This window comes from Poecilia reticulata, chromosome 16 (assembly GCF_904066995.2).
Source record: "Poecilia reticulata chromosome 16, P_reticulata-male-v2, whole genome shotgun sequence".
Classification (NCBI taxonomy): Eukaryota; Metazoa; Chordata; class Actinopteri; order Cyprinodontiformes; family Poeciliidae; genus Poecilia; species Poecilia reticulata.
In genome coordinates this window covers 19,645,217-19,662,575 of record NC_088845.1, presented here as the reverse complement: position 1 = coordinate 19,662,575, position 17,359 = coordinate 19,645,217, and the positions used below count along the sequence as shown (strand labels likewise).

Below are 17,359 nucleotides of genomic sequence, written 5' to 3'. Positions count from 1 at the left end.
CAACAAAATTTGCAACCGTGACAGGCCTACTTATGGAATGTTGATCAAAATGTAATATACGGGTCCCTGCTGAATTGTCTTGACCTCCACTATATTTAATTTTGTCATATGAAGCTTAACATGCAAAACCAGTTGTTATAATATGTCAAGCATGATTCAAAACATTTGCATTAGACTCTTTTTTTTTCTTTCTTTTTTTTTCAAAATCTGTCCTGAATTGATTATTTTCTCCCAGGTATTTTCTTCTTAGTGTTTTGCAAATATCACAAATGATTTGAGAAATGTACCAATGCAACTGAGAACATCTGTAAATAAGCTAATTATGTATTTGACTAACAAGTACTTAATCACAATGCTAAGTGTAAGAAAAGTCTTTTGGAAGTGTTTGTGAAATACCAAATCTAATCAAATATTCATTCTCATCTGTGGACACTGGCACAATCTCTCACATTTATAGTTTTTAGTTATTACATCTAGACTCTTGGATGTGACTGATGTGTCCTGCAGGTTTTCTGCCCAGGTCTCGATCTTAATGGCTTTTAATAAGCTGGTTAAACAAAGGAAGTTAAATGCAAAACAGATTTTGGGGGGCAGAGAGCGTTGGAGTCTTCAGTCTCAGTACTTAATTTTAAATATATGGCAATACCAATATCTTCACTTGAAGTACACTTTTGTGTACACATGCTGTGTTTGTTTTATTGCTGACATGCCTTGGGCAAATATGAAAGAAAAACACAGGACTCTCGGGTTTAGGGTCATACAATGGTATCTTAATCCGATTTACACCCATACTTTAACTGGACCACTGCAATACCTTTTAATTTTTGTTTGTTTTAAGCACTTCAAAGGCATAATTGTTGATGTGCTTTGGATCCTTGTTCCGCTGAAGAACCAAAGAGAGCCAGTGTTCAAGGTCTCAAATTGACAGCTCCCTCAGGGTTTTCTGCTAGAGAATAGAATTCATGGTTTGATCAAATCAGGTCATCGAGGTCCTGAAGCAGCAACGCAGACCCAGACGTTCCCACTATTAAAGCCACATTGAAATGTAGCTGTTTTCTTCCTCTGAAATACAATGCAAAGCTGGGGACACACAGCATGAATTTTAAAGTTGTCACACATATCAAAAATCCAAGGTGTTCACACAGCAAAAGACTGTTTTTGTTTTTGTTTCTCAACTGCAAGACAAACTACAATGGCAGACCACCGCTCTACAAGAGTGCAGAAAATAATGTCATCATTCACAACTTCTCCTTCTTCTAGCCCAGTTGAGATTCAACCAGAAAAATTGAGTTCAATGGGAGAGAGCCTGGATGGAGCACAGACGGGAGATGAGAATCAAACTGAATGGCACAGGAAGGGATTGCCTGGGATAATAAATATCAAAATAAAGAAAAACACAAAAACAATGTCCTAAAGATCACGACACTTTGATATGAATGGAATATTTTGCCCTGATTGCTTACATGTGTTTTTGGCATCATTTTTCATGTTAATAACTAAAGAATAACTGTTTGATTTACTAATTCAGAGACAATTTCCAAAATTAAACAGTGCACCTCTCATGAGTTGCATTACACCCCAAGTACAAATGATTATTCAAAGAAATGTAGTTTGTAATCATGTTCACACCCATGTCAGCACACAACAGGACCTAAAAGTCATTGCCAAGTTTGGATCTGTTTGTTTAAGAGGAAGGGTATTGTTAAAGAGAAGCATACTATTTTTCTGATTGGCTGACGTGTTTTTCTTTCTTTTTATTTTTTTCTCATCCATCGTTATAAAAAACGGTTGGAGCAGCAAAAAAGGTGCTCACACAAAACTAATCAACAGGTGAGCACATTCTGGATCAAGCAGCATTTGTGTAACTTAGCTAATATAACTAGTGAATCCTTTTTAAACTAAAACTATTTTTTTTCTTTTTCAGCCATGGGGATCCTTGTGCTGTTTTGTGTTGTGGGGGCTTTCTTGAGTTGTAAGTACAACTAGATTTTTTTTACTGATTTCTATTACTGTGTAATTTAATTTATTTGGATGAAATTAGAGTGTAAATAAGCTCACACATTGTTCTTACAGCAAGGTTTTGATTATGATATCGTTTTTTATGCTGTTTGCTCACTGAGTGCTGCTTAGAAGTAGTCAATTTCTCTTCAAAATATATAAAAAGTGACTATTTTATATATATATATATATAAAATTTCTTACATAACTACCTCTCTGTGAATCCTTTGATCACTGTGGTGCCAATAGTCTCATTAATTTCCTAATGCTTTTATCACATATTTTTAACACACAAAAACCTGTGAAACTCAGTTGCTCATTGTTTTTTGAAGCAACTTGAAAAAGTTTTGACGTTAAAGCGTCTCTCCATCTTTTCACCCATTTTCATCCCGTATCACTCAGGTCCATCTCATGCTCTCTGGACAGGAAGGGAGTTTGTCCTGTCATTTATGGAGAATTATGTAAAAGGCTATGATAGTCCTCGTTTTCAGCTGTACATTACAGCTTCTCAAGCCAACACCAAAGTGACCGTGCAGGTGCCTCTCTTGAAGTTCAAAGAGGAAAAGACCCTTCAAGCCGGGCAAAGGGTCACTGTCAGTGTCCCTACTGGTGTTGAGATGTGGAACAGTGAAAAGTCCTACAAAACTGTTCAGGTTGAAGCTTCGGCAGATGTGTCTGTAACCTCCTTTAACTGCAAGCACTACACAGCTGACACCTCCGTCATTTATCCAACTACTGCGTGGGGGAAAGAATATTTCATCCTCACTCCTCCCAGTGGCCCCCTCGGCACTAGCAAAGAGTTTGCTGTGACAAACGGCAAAGACAAAAACCAGGTGGAGATATTCCCTGAAGCGTCAGTCACCTTTCAGGGACGCGTCTTCAAAAAGGGCAATAAGTTGGTTATAGATCTTGAGCCATACGAGAGTGTTCAGCTTCAGAGCAAAGATGATCTGTCTGGTAGTCAGGTTTCTTCCCAGCGTCCTGTTGCCGTGTTCTCGGGACACACTTGCTACCTTCAGTTCTCTAAATGCAACCACGTTTATGAGCAGCTTTTACCAGTGAGCAGCTGGGGAACCAGCTTCGTCTTGTCTTCTCTGAGCTTCCAGAAGAACTATGACTCTGTTTTTCTCCAGGCCTCCCAAGCCACCCAAGTCACTGTTATCGACGGTAAAGGCAAGAGCGCCTTTAGTCTCTCCAGAGGCAACACAAAGGAGATCAAATTAAAGCACCCTGAAACACTCTCCATTCAGTCTGATCATGGCATCCAGGTTCTGATGCTTTTTAACGGCAATACATATAGTTTTTTCCAAATGTATGATCCGTTTTTAATGACAATCCTGCCTGTAGACCGTTTCTGCTCTTCTTATTCATTAGAAGCTCTTGAAAGTTTTGACAACAAAGCCCTTATTGTGACAGAAACCAGTGCAACAGCCAGACTTCAATTGGACAACAAAAATCTACCACAAGACGTACAATGGAAAAAGGTTGCTGGGACAGATTTTTCGTGGGCAGAGATGTCCTACAAACAAATCTCCGGCAACAGTGTCCACACCGTGTCCAGCTCTGGTTCTAGCTTTGGGCTCTATAGCATTGGAGTCAGTCAAATGAATGGCTATGGTTCTGTTGGACACTGTATAGAGGAAGGGAATTCAGGTAAGTTGCACAAACTAAAGCTGACCAGAAATCCTTTTTTCTCAAACATATCATATAAGTAATTGTAAATGTATTTTTATTTTCTGTAGGCTCTTTATCATGCAGTAGCATTACTTGTAGTCTCAATGAGGTCTGTGAAATGAGTGGCGGGTTTCCATCGTGTGTGACCAGACCAGTGACACCACAGCACGGTACCTGTTGGGCCATGGGAGATCCTCACTATCGTACTTTTGATGGACGCCGTTTTGACTTTATGGGTACCTGCACATATGTCATTGCTAAAAACTGTGAAAGTAACAGCAAACTCCCAGCCTTTGAAGTCCTTGCTCAGAATGAGAACAGAGGAAGCAGCAAAGTGTCGTACGTTGGCCTGGTCATAGTTAAAGTCTATGGTGTCACTATCGCAGTAGTTCGGTCTGAAAAAGGTCGTGTAAGGGTAAGGGCTTTTTAAAAAAAATTTTAATCTATATTATAAAGTGTTCGCTGTGTTTTGTTAAATTAACATAAGTTGTATTTCTTTTATTGTGCAGATTGACAACAGTTTGTGGTCCTTGCCTATAGTCTTGAACAACGGCAAACTGAATCTCTTTCAATGTGGCCGCTCTGCAGTTATAGAGACTGACTTTGGCCTCTCTGTCCGTTATGACTGGGATCACAATCTTGTGGTCAATCTGTCCAGCAGCTTTGCTGGTAAAACCTGCGGACTCTGTGGTAATTTTAACGGCAGCCCCGCTGATGATTTCACCACACCCTCTGGCGCTCAGGCAGGCGGGGCTGTGGCCTTTGGGAGTAGCTGGAAGGTTCCCGGATTGGAGCCTGATCCTAAGTGCATAGATGATTGCGTCGGTGGATGTGACACCTGCAGCAGTTCCTTGATGAAGACGTACGGGAGTGACTTGTATTGTGGACTCATTGAAAAACAAAATGGTCCATTTAACAAGTGTCATCTAGTCATAGACCCACAAGCTTACCTGGAAAATTGTAAATTTGATTTATGCATGGGAGGTGGTCTTCGTCAACTCCTTTGCAAAGCTCTTGAGGCCTACACTGAAGCCTGTCAGGATGCTGGAATTAAGGTTGAAGATTGGAGGAAGATGGCAAAATGCCGTAAGTGCCTTCATGCAAAGTACACGACAAAGTCTATTTGGATATTCACAATCCATTATTTAACTTAATCTAATGACGTTTACTCTGCTGTTTCTCCACACAGCTGCCAAATGTCCAGCGAACAGTCATTATGAGATCTGTGGAAACGCCTGTCCAGCTACTTGTTCTGACCCAACTGCACCCTCTAAATGCAAACGCCCTTGTGTGGAGACCTGCACCTGTGATAATGGCTTTGTTCTAAGTGGAGACAAGTGTGTGCCTGCTGCTAAGTGTGGCTGCACCTATGAGGGTCACTACATTCCTGCTGGCGAAGCATTCTGGGCTGACCAGAGATGCAAGCGATGGTGTAAATGTGTTCCTGGAAGCAGGCATGTAGAGTGCCAGGATAAGGACTGTGGACCAGGGCAGCAATGCAATTTAGTGAATGGGATAAGAAGATGTCAAGCATTGTCCCATAGTACCTGCCATGCCACCGGTGATCCCCATTATTTGACCTTTGATAAGATGCGGTTTGATTTTCAGGGCACATGTGTGTACCAACTGGCTGCACTGTGCTCAAAAGACCCAGAGCTGGTTCCCTTTGAAGTGCTGGTGCAAAATGATCACAGAGGCAGCAAGGTGGTTTCCTATACTAAGCTTGTACAGATCAATGTCTACTCTACCAGCATTGTTATAACAAATACACACAAAGACTTGATTTTGGTAAGATATCCATAAAAATTATATGTGAAATTTGATTATACCTTGATTTCTTTTTTTTTTTTATTGCACAAGAGTACAACTAAGCTTTCTCTCTTTTAGGTAAATAACGAGCTAGTTAACCTTCCTATTAACCTCAATGATGGGCAGATATCTGTGCATAAAAGTGGATGGTATGCTGTTGTCACCACTGATTTTGGCCTAAAAGTCACTTTTAACTGGCAAAGTGCTGCATTTGTTACGTTGCCGAGCAACTACATGGGAGCCGTGTGTGGTCTTTGTGGCAACTACAATGGAAAACCCCAAGATGATCTAACCCCTAAGGGTGGCAACACACCTGTCAAGCCAGCAGACTTTGGTACAAGCTGGAGAGTGGCCGAAATCCCAGGCTGTATCGAGGGCTGTAAAGGGGTATGTCCCACTTGTGACATTACAGACAAGATTCAGTATGAGAAGAAAGATTTTTGTGGGATAATCCGAGACCCTGAAGGGCCGTTCCGAGAGTGTCATTCAAAGGTGGATCCAGCTGACTACTTTGAGGACTGTGTCTATGATGTATGCCTGTATAAAGGCAGGAAGGATGTACTCTGTCAGGCTATTACATCATACACATCTGCCTGCCAAGAAGTGGGGGCTAAGGTTCACAGCTGGAGGACCAGTCAGTTCTGTGGTAAGAAATGCCTCAACAATCGAAATAACAATTGCATACTTTTCTGTCTACTTTTTTGCAATGACAACAGCAAATGATTTCATTTTTTGCCATCTGTCCTTTGCTTGCAGCTGTGAAATGTCCCAAAAACAGCCACTATGAAGTCTGTGCAACTGCGTGTCCTGCAACATGTGGCAGTCTTGCTCCTCCCCAGGGCTGTGAGGATGTCTGTGAGGAGGGTTGTGCCTGTGATGAAGATTACATCCTCAGTGGAAATCTCTGCGTCCCCTTCTCACAGTGTGGATGCGTCCACAATGACCGGTACTACAGAATAGGCGAGGTGTTTTACCCCAATGGGCAGTGTCAGCTCCAGTGCAAATGCACACAAGATGGAGAGGTAATGAATGACAGTAAATATCCTGTCCCTTGCAAAATTGTTCATATATACTTTGTTAAGAACCACAAACTATATCGTATGTTATCAAGATAAAGTAAAAAGAAATCTTGAGTCAATAATTTGTAAAACCACGTTTTGCTGCAATTGCAGTTGCAAGTATTTTAGTGCATATAAATGCACTAAAACCAGCTTGCTACCAGCTTCACACATCCAAAGATTCAAACTTGCAGTTTGTTCTCTAATGTTCTCTAGCAATCCATTGAGGCCTTCACTAAATATCTGGATTGATACTGAATTCATTGGAACATATAATTAAGAGACTTCTAAAGGCAATATGAGTAGGGGTTTGACAGTAAAAGGAGATGAATGTAATTGCACATTAAACTTTTTTAAATGTTCCCTTCTGAAAAAAAAAAAAATCTTAAAACACATGAAATCTTTACGAAGGCACAATTAATTAATTTATCTTGCTGGATCTGCAAACACTGTTTCATGTGTGTCTTTCACTCAGGTTGAGTGCAAAAACTTCTCATGTGGCCCTAATGAGAAGTGTATGATAGAGAATGGAGTTCAAAAATGTCACCCAGTCGGTAAGGGTGTTTGCCAAGCTTCTGGCGATCCCCACTACCTTTCATTTGATGGGAGGAAATTTGATTTCCAAGGCACCTGCACGTATACGCTGTCTAAAAGTTGTGGCGTGGAGGGGACCCACCTCAAGGCCTTTTCAGTTCAGGTGGAGAATGTGCAGTGGGACCAAATGAGGGGAAAGAAAAAAGTTTCCGTCACCAGGCTGGTTGCAGTGGAGGTCTATGGCTTCACCCTCATAATGAGAAACAAAATGCTTGGAGTATTGGTAAGAGATGATATTTTTTATTATTTGAATATGTATATTTGTTTCTACAGTAGTAATGTAATATAAATCCTATGTATTTCAGGTAAATGGAGAGTTTAACAACCTCCCTGTCAATCTTAACGATGGAGCAGTTAAGGTTTATCAGGAGGGCAGAAATTATGTCATTGCAACAGATTTTGAACTAGTGGTCACATATGATCTGGTCTACCATGTGACGGTCACAGTACCGGGTAATTACCGTGGCAAAGTCTGCGGGCTATGTGGCAACTTCAACGGAGACAAAAATGATGACTTCCAGATGGCCAACCATCAAGTCACCAACAACGTTAACGTGTTTGGAACATCATGGAAAATCACCATTCCCAATGTAGTGTGTGAAAATGGCTGTGAGGGGGATAAATGCGCAAACTGCGATGCAGCTCACAAAGCTGTGTTTTCAAAGCCCACTTACTGTGGTATCATTGCAGCAGCCAATGGACCTTTTGTAGCCTGCCACAGTAAAATTGACCCACAGCTGTACTTTGATGACTGTGTGTTTGATTTGTGTGCCTCCAACGGAGAAGGAAATGTGCTTTGTGACAGCATAGCAGCCTATGCTTATAACTGTCACTTGGCAGGAGTGGATGTCAAAAACTGGAGAACTCCATCCTTCTGCCGTAGGTTTTCTTATTGTCATATTATTGCGTCCTACATAAAAAAATTATATATTTTTTTATCACGTTTTTAATTTTAGCTGTTTTTCTTCTTTAGCCATGAAATGCTTTTCCAACAGTCACTATGAAATGTGTGCTGAAACCTGCTCTACTTCCTGTCCTGGCCTTACGGAAATTGTCGAGTGCCCCACCGGCTGCACAGAAGGCTGTGAATGTGACACTGGCTTCCTCTTCAACGGACAGACGTGTGTCAACGAAACTGAATGTGGCTGCTATGAACATGGAAAAACATACAAAGTACAGTTCTGCAACTCTTTCAGTAAACCTGCATAAGACTATAATTATGAAAATTAGCCTACATGTGAGATTCATTTGCTTCATGCAAAGGAGCAGGATTTTAGTTATTTATATTAAGATGTAATCTGCAAAAAAGTAAATTTTTAATCTGAAACTTGTTTTAATTTGCCCTTGAAGGGATTTAAATCCATTATTTTATTTTTTTTTATTTATCAGCCTGATGAAATCATATATGAAGAGGACTGTAACACAAAGTGCACCTGTAAACCTGCAACAGGCCTTATCTGTGAAAAATATTCATGTCCTAAAGACACTAAATGCATGGTCAAGAACGGAATCCGGGCATGCCACAACACAGGTAAGATGCAAACACTACAACATATTTACTGACATCAACAAATGTGGTGAAGTGGGAAGTAACAATAATGCTTTATTTTAAAAATATAGTTTGTATTTATTGGTTATTACACATTTATTCAGACCCCTGGAATAATTTGTATGTTGACATATTACAACCAGAAATTTTGATGTATGTAGTAGAGACATTATGTGACAGACATAATTGTTGAGTTAATGGAAAATTATGTTTTAAAGATATTGGGCTCTCCAATCTAGCATTCTCACTAGAGTGGCAATACGCAAGCCATTGTAATAAAAAAATTTAAATAAAGAAAAGAAGAAAAGAGAAAAATACAGCTTAGTCTGCAGTTTGAAGGTGCTCTGATCCCGTATAACTAAAAGTGAACTGTCTAGTACACATTTAAAATGTTTTACGTTGTGGAAAACATTACGTCATCTTAAACACACCATCCCCATGGTAAAACGAGATGATGACGGTATTATGCTGTGGGGATGGTTTTCTTCTGCATCTCGAGGAAGGCTGATAAGAGGTAATGGAAGTATTGATGGTGCTTAATGCAAGTCAGTCATGAAGTACAACCTGTTAGAACCTGCAAAAAAGTTGAGAGTGCAGCAGAGATACATTTGAATGTAGACCATAGCCTACATATGGGTTAGCTTAGTCTAGTAAAAGTCTAGACTTGAATCCAATAAAAAATGTTGTAAGATCTGAAAAATGATGTGTACAGGCAGTCTTTACCCAATCTGATTGAGCTTGAACCAAAGAAGAAGTGATTGCTTTTCTTTCTAAATGCCCAAAGATGTTAGAGACATATCCTAAAAGACTCTAGAATTTTAGCATTGTTGGTGGAGGTTATGCCAACTTGTGAGACAAACTACAACGACAAGGTTGAGATCACAACGTAGCAAAAAATTTGAACAATTTCAAGGAGTATGAATACTTTTGAAAGCCACTGGAACTTAATCTCGATTGTCTCTTTCAGATCCCTGCAAAGATGCTAATTGTCGTGTCCAAGAAGAATGTCGCGTTGAGAAGGGCGAGGCTCTGTGTGTCCCCAAGTTCACTGGTACCTGCTGGGCGTGGGGTGACCCGCACTACCACACCTTTGATGGGTACAACTTTGACTTCCAAGGAACCTGCAAATATGTTATCTCCAAAACCTGCGGGACCCTAGGCGGTCTTGTTCCATTCTCTGTAAACGAGAGGAATGACAACCGAGGCAACACGGCGGTTTCTTATGTCAGGGAGGTCGATGTGCTTGTGTATGGGTATGCCATTACAATTCGAAAGAGCCAAGTTGGTCAAATTACGGTGAGATTTTAACCTCCTGACTGATTCACCTGCCAAGTTTCTCTGTGAGTGGTATGAGTGTTATTCTGGTATTTGCTTTTCAGGTGGATGGTGAGCTGGTGAATCTTCCCGTTCAGCTGGGTGATGGTGAAGTGACTGTGTTTCAAAGAGGGAACACCGCTGAGCTACAGACAGATTTTGGTCTAGTTGTCACCTATGACTGGAACTGGCACATTGTCATCAAGCTTCCCAGCAGCTACTACGGCACTGTCTGTGGCCTGTGTGGCAACTTCAATGGAAAAAGTGGAGATGAGCTCCAGAACCCTACTGGTCAAGCTGTCTCTTCAGTGATTGAGTGGGGAAAGAGTTGGCAAACGCCTGATCAGGACAAGGACAATCCCTGCTGGAATACATGTGAGAAAAACTGCCCTACCTGCGACGATAACGACAAGAAACTCTACCAGACTCAGGCTTTCTGTGGGGCCCTAACAGCACAGACAAATAATGTGTTCCAGAAATGTAATGGGAAATTAGACCCTCAGGCCTTCATGAACAGCTGCGTGTATGACATGTGTTTAAATAAAGGAGACAAAAAGATGCTGTGCCAGGCACTAGACTCCTATAATCAACAGTGTCGAGAAGATGGAATAATAATCAAGAACTGGAGAAAGACGTTTGGCTGTCGTAAGTTTAAAAATTCTTCTGCTGAAGATTGCGGTTAAATATTTAGCATCTTCTCATCCTTCTTCCTGTCTTTGAAACACCTTATTTACATCCAGCCATGAACTGTCAAAGAAACAGCCACTACGAAGAATGTGCCAGCCCCTGTCAGCCGTCCTGCCCATTCCCTGAGGAAAAGCAGATGTGCAGCGGCACGTGTGTGGAGGCCTGTGTGTGTGACACAGGTTATGTTCTCAGCGCTGGTGTGTGTGTGCCTGCCAAAACATGCGGATGCTCATATCAGGGCCGCTACTTCAAGCCAGGCCAGCAGTTCTGGGCTGATGAGACTTGCGGTCGCCTGTGTACGTGTGACGCAACTCTGGGCATGGTGACGTGCCGTGACACATCCTGCTCTTCCAATGAGAAATGCACCGTAATCGATGGAGAGCGTGCTTGCAGGCCCGTCAGCTACGGCCAGTGTACAGCCTCGGGTGACCCGCACTATCGTACCTTTGATGGTCGCAAGTACGACTTCCAGGGCACGTGCGAGTATCAGCTGGCTGGACTGTGCTCCCAGCACGCTGGGCTGGTGCCCTTTAATGTGACTGTGCAGAATGACAACCGGGGAAGCAAGGCAGTGTCCTACACCAAGACTGTCAAGATTTCCATTCATGGCGCCACTCTCATCATCAGCAAAGAGTACCCCTACAAGGTCTTGGTGAGTATTGATGAAGTGGTATAAATAATAAAGCGTGTGGATGTTGTATTAATAGCAATAGGAGTAATCTGCTTTTCTGCACATTTGTGGAGGGATAAGAATTAGGACACAGCTTTGCAGTCGTTTCACTGAAAATAAAAACCCATCTGATTCGAATGAGCGGATGATAATTTCCTTTGTATCTGTGCTAATTTCCTCATCCCTCATGCTCTACTGTATATATATTTAATCACATATTAAAAATTTAATCCAGACAGTCTTAATTAAACTAAGATTTAACTGCACATTAGAATAGATCAGCGAGGTGTGCAGAATTATTAAATGTATAATCTCCTAAAAATACCCCCCACCCCCATTCTCTGCTCTCCAGCTGAATGGGCAGCTTGCTTCGCTGCCTCTGGATTACAATAATGAGCTGACTGTGTTTCAAAGTGGCCAGACAGCCGTATTGGAGACAGCGGCTGGTATCACCGTGAGCTTTGACTGGAGAAGCACGGTGACCATCTCTCTGCCCAGCACCTACCAGGGCGTGGTTTGCGGTCTGTGTGGCAACTACAACGGCAAAGCTCAGGACGACCTGGCCATGCCTAGTGGACAGACCGCCCTTGATGGGACCAGGCTCGGGGAGAGCTGGCAGGTGGGCCTCACATCTGGCTGCTCATCTGTCTGCCAAGGGCCGTGGTGCCAGGCCTGCTCAGACTCACAGAAGAAAGTCTATGAAGCTGCCGAGTACTGTGGTATCATTGCTGATAAAGCAGGGCCCTTCAGAGAGTGTCACAGTCATGTGGACCCCACTCCTTACATGGAGGACTGTGTTTATGATGTTTGTCAGTACCATGGTCATCAAGGCTCAGTTTGTGATGCAGTGGAGGTGTACGTGTCTGAGTGTCAGAGCAGAGGAATCACAATCCACTCCTGGAGAACAATTAAGTTCTGCCGTAAGTTTGACTTTAACATTTTTTTTCTTTTTCTTCATCTATTTTAGGGTATAGTTAATTTTTTTTTTTTACAACATTTCCTGTCCACTTGCATAGAGGCTTGTAGCTCACCATAATTAAATTAATTTCCATGACTAAAATTGAGAAATATTTGAAATAGCCCGGGAGAACGCAAGTTAGCACAAGGTAGTCAAAACAGTGGAAAAGGTTATTGTGTTCTACATGTGTTTCATACTTTCAAGATTTTTACATACAACATGAAACATGCACTTTAAGCATTATTTTAAGTATGCATGTCACTTTTATTCTGGGTGTTTTTCTTCTGTCCTGCAGCAATGAAGTGCCCTGCTAACAGCCATTACACCCTGTGTGCCACGGGTTGCCCAACCACCTGTGCTAGCTTAACCTCTTTCGCCACCTGCCACAGGCGCTGTGCAGAAGCCTGTGAGTGTGACCAAGGCTATCTGCTAAGCGGGGAGACTTGCGTGCCAGTGAGACAGTGTGGATGCTCTTATGGTGGTCGGTACTACAAGAAAGGCGAGGCGTTTTACCCTGAAGACAAGTGCGTGGAGAAGTGCACCTGTGGAGAGAATGGGGCTGTAACCTGCCAAGAGGAGAAGTGTCGTAAAGGAGAAGTCTGTAAGCTCCTAAACGGTGTGAAAGGATGCCATCCCGAGGGTGAAGCAAAGTGCATTGCTTCCGGTGACCCTCATTACACTTCCTTTGATGGTCGGAGGTTTGACTTCCAGGGCACCTGCATCTATGTGCTGGCGAAAGTTTGCAATGATGACAAAGGTCAGCTCACACCATTCACTGTTACCCAGGGCAACGAGAAGTACGGAAATGGAAAAGTGGCTGTAACCAATTCAGTCGCAGTGACAGTCTATGGTTATGTGATTTACATTCAGCAGCGCCTGCCATGGAAAGTCATTGTGAGTTTGAGCATTTTATCCGGTTTGCGTTTGTTAGCTTGCTACAAAGTTTTTTAAAGATACTTTTTCTCTGGTTTTGTAAAAACCTATACACATTTTCTCTGAGATTCCAAGGAAAAGTGTTGCAATACCATGTATGTTGTTGTTGAAAAAACTTAACTTTAATGATACCAAAACTCAAAAATAAAAAGTTCAGGAGCAGGTCTTTTGCCCAAGATATACATGGGCAAAAGAGTCAATTTTAAATTAGTTCAGAAACAATATTTAAAATACAAACACGTTATTGTGATGTCCTGTACAGAAAAACTGTAAATATGTTCAAAAATCTTCCTTTTTATTAAGTTTATTTTTTATTTTTTTTTTTTTTTGCTCTTGGACAGGATTTGCATGCGTAGCAGAAAACTTATCTTCTAAAAATATAAAATGTTTATGAGGACAAGACTTTAGCCGTTTCAGCACAGTCTTTGCAATGATCACAATGTTTTCTCTAACTTATGTGTACAGGTGAATGACGAATTGCTTAACCTGCCTCTCTCACTGGAAGAAGGCAGTCTGACGGTCACTCAGGAAGGTCGCAATATAGTGATCCGAACAGCGTTTGGGCTCAAAGTCCTGTACGACACCGTGTACTATGTTGAGGTGGTCGTTCCTTCTACGTACCAGGATAGGATGTGCGGTCTATGCGGCAACTACAACAACAAAGGTGGTGATGATTTTATGCTTCCTGGTGGGAAACAAACCAGTGACGTTACTGCCTTTGGGGAGGCGTGGGTGGTGGACCTTCCTGGATATGTGTGCGGCGGCTGTGGAGGCCAATGTCCTTCGTGTGAACCATCGAAGGCTGCTGTGTATGGAAAACCAGACTCCTGCGGCATCATCAGTGCGCCTAACGGGCCTTTCAAAGCCTGCCACAGCAAAGTTGATCCTGCCTCATATGTGTCTAATTGTGTGTTCGATGTCTGTGCAACTGATGGCAACAAGGATACGCTGTGCGACGGCATACAGGCCTACGCACTGGCCTGCCAGGGTGCAGGAATTCAAATCCAGCCATGGAGAAGCTCCTCCTTCTGCCGTAGGTTACACAGCAGCATTTTACCTGCCTGTCCAAGCTACCTACAATTTGTTATTACTAAGCACATTTTGTTTCCTTGCAGCTGTTTCCTGCCCTTCACACAGTCACTATGAAGTGTGTGCGGACACCTGCAAAGGGACATGCGCCAGCTTCCTTCAGCAAGTCACTTGCTCTGGAAGCTGCTTTGAAGGATGCCAGTGTGATGCGGGCTTTGTTTCTGATGGCGTTCAATGTGTTCCGCTTGACAACTGTGGGTGTGTGCACGACAACAAATACCTGACGGTAAACTTTGAGAGAGACTTAACATCTGCTAAATCTGGTGGACAAGAAATTATTCATACATTTTATTTTTGTGCCAAAGCCGTTGATTTGGGATTTTACTATCCCTAAACTGTGTTTCAGGTGGGTCAAACTGTAGTGGACAAAGACTGCAGCTTCAAATGTAAGTGCCAGGCCTCTGGGCTGGTTACATGTGAAAAGCTGCTCTGCACCAGTGGAGAGGTCTGCGACGTGAGAGACGGGGTCAGAGGTTGTCATGTCATACAGGGCCACTGCAACATCAGTCCGGCTGGCGAGCTGAGCTCCTTTGATGGCATGTCTGGCAAAATAGTAGCACAAGGGGCTTTTGACTTGGCATCTCTTTGCGACGAGACCAGTAATCGCTGGTTCCGTGTGGTTGTGGATGTGAGGCTTTGCAGAAAGAATGCGCCTCTCGCTGTTGCCACTTTGTATGTGTTCTTTAAAGACACTACTGTGGTAGTGAACAGTGACCGTGTAACCTGGGTGAGGAGTTTAAACCATGAACCTTTGAAAGCAGAAACAATTTTGGGGATAATTTTTTACTTTTTTTTTTTTACATCTTTTCCTCTTATTTCTTATTCATTATATTCTCCAGGTAAATGGCCGAAAAGTGTCCCTGCCCAGCAAAGTGACAAATGAGTTATCAGTCCAAATCTCAAACAAGAGTGTGGTTATTGAGAGGTCCTCAGGCGTGCAGGTCATCTATTCTATGTCACAGAAGGTCACTGTCACTGTTGATGGTAACCTGTCCGGCGAAATTTGTGGTGCCTGCGGCAACTACAACAATAACTCCAAGGATGACATGAAGACAGCAGATGGGAAAATTACAAGTGATTTCTCAGCTGTGATTGGCTCTTGGAGTGCTGAAGACTTCTCTAGGTGGTGAGTATTTTAAACATTCTGCAACATTTTTGTGGCAAAAATGTTGTAATATCTGCAGTCCTTTCAGACAGCGCCTTGCAAAAAGGTAGTTTTTACTCTTGCCACTGCTATTTCATTGGGATTTCATGAGATGAAACAGCACAAGCGAATGCAAAATTTCAAAGCATAACTGAAAAGCGGGTAAAGATATTCTGCAACTGCTGTGAAAAGCAATGCTTCAAAGTATTTGGAAGGGTTACTAAAAACAAACGCAACTCATACTTTTCAGTTTTTTTATTTGTATGTCCACTTCGTAATGATGTGCTGCCTTCTGTTAGTCCATCAATAAAATCCCTAAATAACACATTGAGAACTTGAGGCTGTCACATGAGAAAATGCAAAAGGTAAAAGTTCAAGGAGGAAATACATTTACAAGTCGCAACATGTTGCATGTTTACATCACGATGCTCCTCACGCTGGCTCTTGTGTTTTGAACAAAATAACTTCACCTTCTCGTTCATTGTCTTTAACCTCTTTAGTTAAGGCGTGCGATGCAATTTTTCCGCTCTATTATCCAAACTTTCAACTTAATTTGACCAGTGAAATAATCAAGCAGAGATCGGCGAGAGAAGGGGACGATGCTACCAACTATTCAACCGCTTACTCTCTTAACAGCATGAACTAAACAAGGACTCTACAGAGCCCCTTTTAAAGGAATGAGAGTGTGGTTTTTAATTGCATTTGGCTCAATTTAATTAAGAAATGCTAGAGAATCCCCTATGGTAATTACTGATTAAAAAGCAGGTGAGGCTGACAGGCATAGCCATCAAAAGCTACCAAGCTTGCAATCCAATCTCTGCTTGTCATCCAAGGACACTTACGACTCATCTGGGTGCAATATTAATTTGAGAACTTGTCTTTAGTTTAGTGTCCTAGCCTCAAGTTAGACCATCGGAGACCCCCGTCCCCACTTCCTCTTCTTTAGTTATTTCACCTTGAGAAACACAAGAAAATAACCCTAAGAAGTAGCACTTGCTCTTACATATGTGCACGAGAGAATTGAATTCTCAGAAGAACTGCTTGTAGTCTCTACTGTGCTTGAGTGGAAATAAATTCCCTTCCTCCAATGCCACTTTGACTGCAATTTTCTTTTCCGCTGCAGTGGCCTGTAGAGAAGCTGCTTCTGTGCTGATAGAGGCCACTGGTACACAGGTAAATTATGAACCCGTTTCCTGTGGAAAAATGTGAATGAATAAAACAGTTGTACAGTGTGACGTATATGCGTGTGTTTTTCTCTCTTATACAGGAAGAAGAAAGGTTTCTTTGTTTTCAGCCCTGATTGCCATACTTCACCGCTTCCTCCTGATTGTCATTGCAGTTTTTCTTGTTTCCTGGGGATTTGGTTCTCTATTGTTCTCTTTGCTGTTGTTGAACCAAATGGCTTACTCTTGTCCAACATCTCCATCTAGTGGAAGAAAAAAAAAGAGAAACACTACACCTGATTTGGTATACTTTCCCAATCTCTCCCTGATCACTGAATAAATATATACCTGATTACAATTTGTACCCAAGTTATTTGTTTGATGTATTTAAAACATGCCTTATACAAACACACAGATGACATTGTGTACTTTTTCTTGTAAAAGTAATCACATCCTGTAACCCTTTTCAAATTTTGTCACGTTAAATCCAAGACTAGCAAATTAGTGAACATATGAAATGGAAAGAAAACGAGAGAAGCTTTTCATTTTTGTCTAAAAATCTGGAAACTTTGGTCTGCATTTGTAATCAATTCATTTCCTCTTATACTCCTAAAATATTATAAAGACATAACCAATTGGCTTAAGAAATTACTTGATTAGTAACTGCCAACACTCCATATCACCCCGAACACACAGGATGATTTCCTAAACATGACTGG

At 41.9% G+C, this 17,359-nt stretch overlaps 1 protein-coding gene and 1 long non-coding RNA gene across 2 annotated transcripts in view; one reads left to right on the top strand and one right to left on the bottom strand.

Annotated features, from left to right (window-relative positions):
* The first annotated feature begins 209 nt into the window (after positions 1–209).
* On the top strand, positions 210–16,832 carry fcgbp (Fc gamma binding protein). Its single transcript, XM_008432711.3, has 22 exons — positions 210–1,972; positions 2,401–3,651; positions 3,741–4,087; positions 4,182–4,758; positions 4,862–5,460; positions 5,560–6,127; positions 6,238–6,503; positions 7,015–7,356; positions 7,439–8,012; positions 8,107–8,306; positions 8,523–8,664; positions 9,650–9,978; positions 10,062–10,641; positions 10,737–11,335; positions 11,706–12,273; positions 12,607–13,205; positions 13,710–14,277; positions 14,360–14,559; positions 14,680–15,060; positions 15,173–15,459; positions 16,601–16,650; positions 16,745–16,832. Exons 1-21 carry the CDS (start codon positions 1,927–1,929, stop codon positions 16,608–16,610), a joined length of 9,033 nt encoding a protein of 3,010 aa, XP_008430933.2. The 5' UTR covers positions 210–1,926; the 3' UTR covers positions 16,611–16,650; positions 16,745–16,832.
* LOC145555314 (uncharacterized) overlaps positions 15,718–17,359 on the bottom strand; it is an 8,974-nt gene continuing 7,332 nt past the window's right edge. Inside the window, exons 2-3 of the long non-coding RNA XR_014091442.1 lie at positions 16,787–16,903; positions 15,718–16,670 (exon numbers count right to left, since the gene is read on the bottom strand). This is a non-coding gene — a long non-coding RNA (uncharacterized LOC145555314). The remainder of the gene's footprint in view (positions 16,671–16,786; positions 16,904–17,359) is intronic.

What these genes read in the sequence shown, in the direction of transcription:
- fcgbp (XM_008432711.3), top strand. Translation starts at nt 1,927, where the DNA reads ATGGGGATCCTTGTGCTGTTTTGTGTTGTGGGGGCTTTCTTGAGTT. An exon ending in CTGAAAAAGGTCGTGTAAGG is followed by an intron (nt 4,088 to 4,181) that starts GTAAGGGCTTTT and finishes TTTATTGTGCAG; the next exon opens with ATTGACAACAGTTTGTGGTC. An exon ending in CACACAAAGACTTGATTTTG is followed by an intron (nt 5,461 to 5,559) that starts GTAAGATATCCA and finishes TCTCTCTTTTAG; the next exon opens with GTAAATAACGAGCTAGTTAA.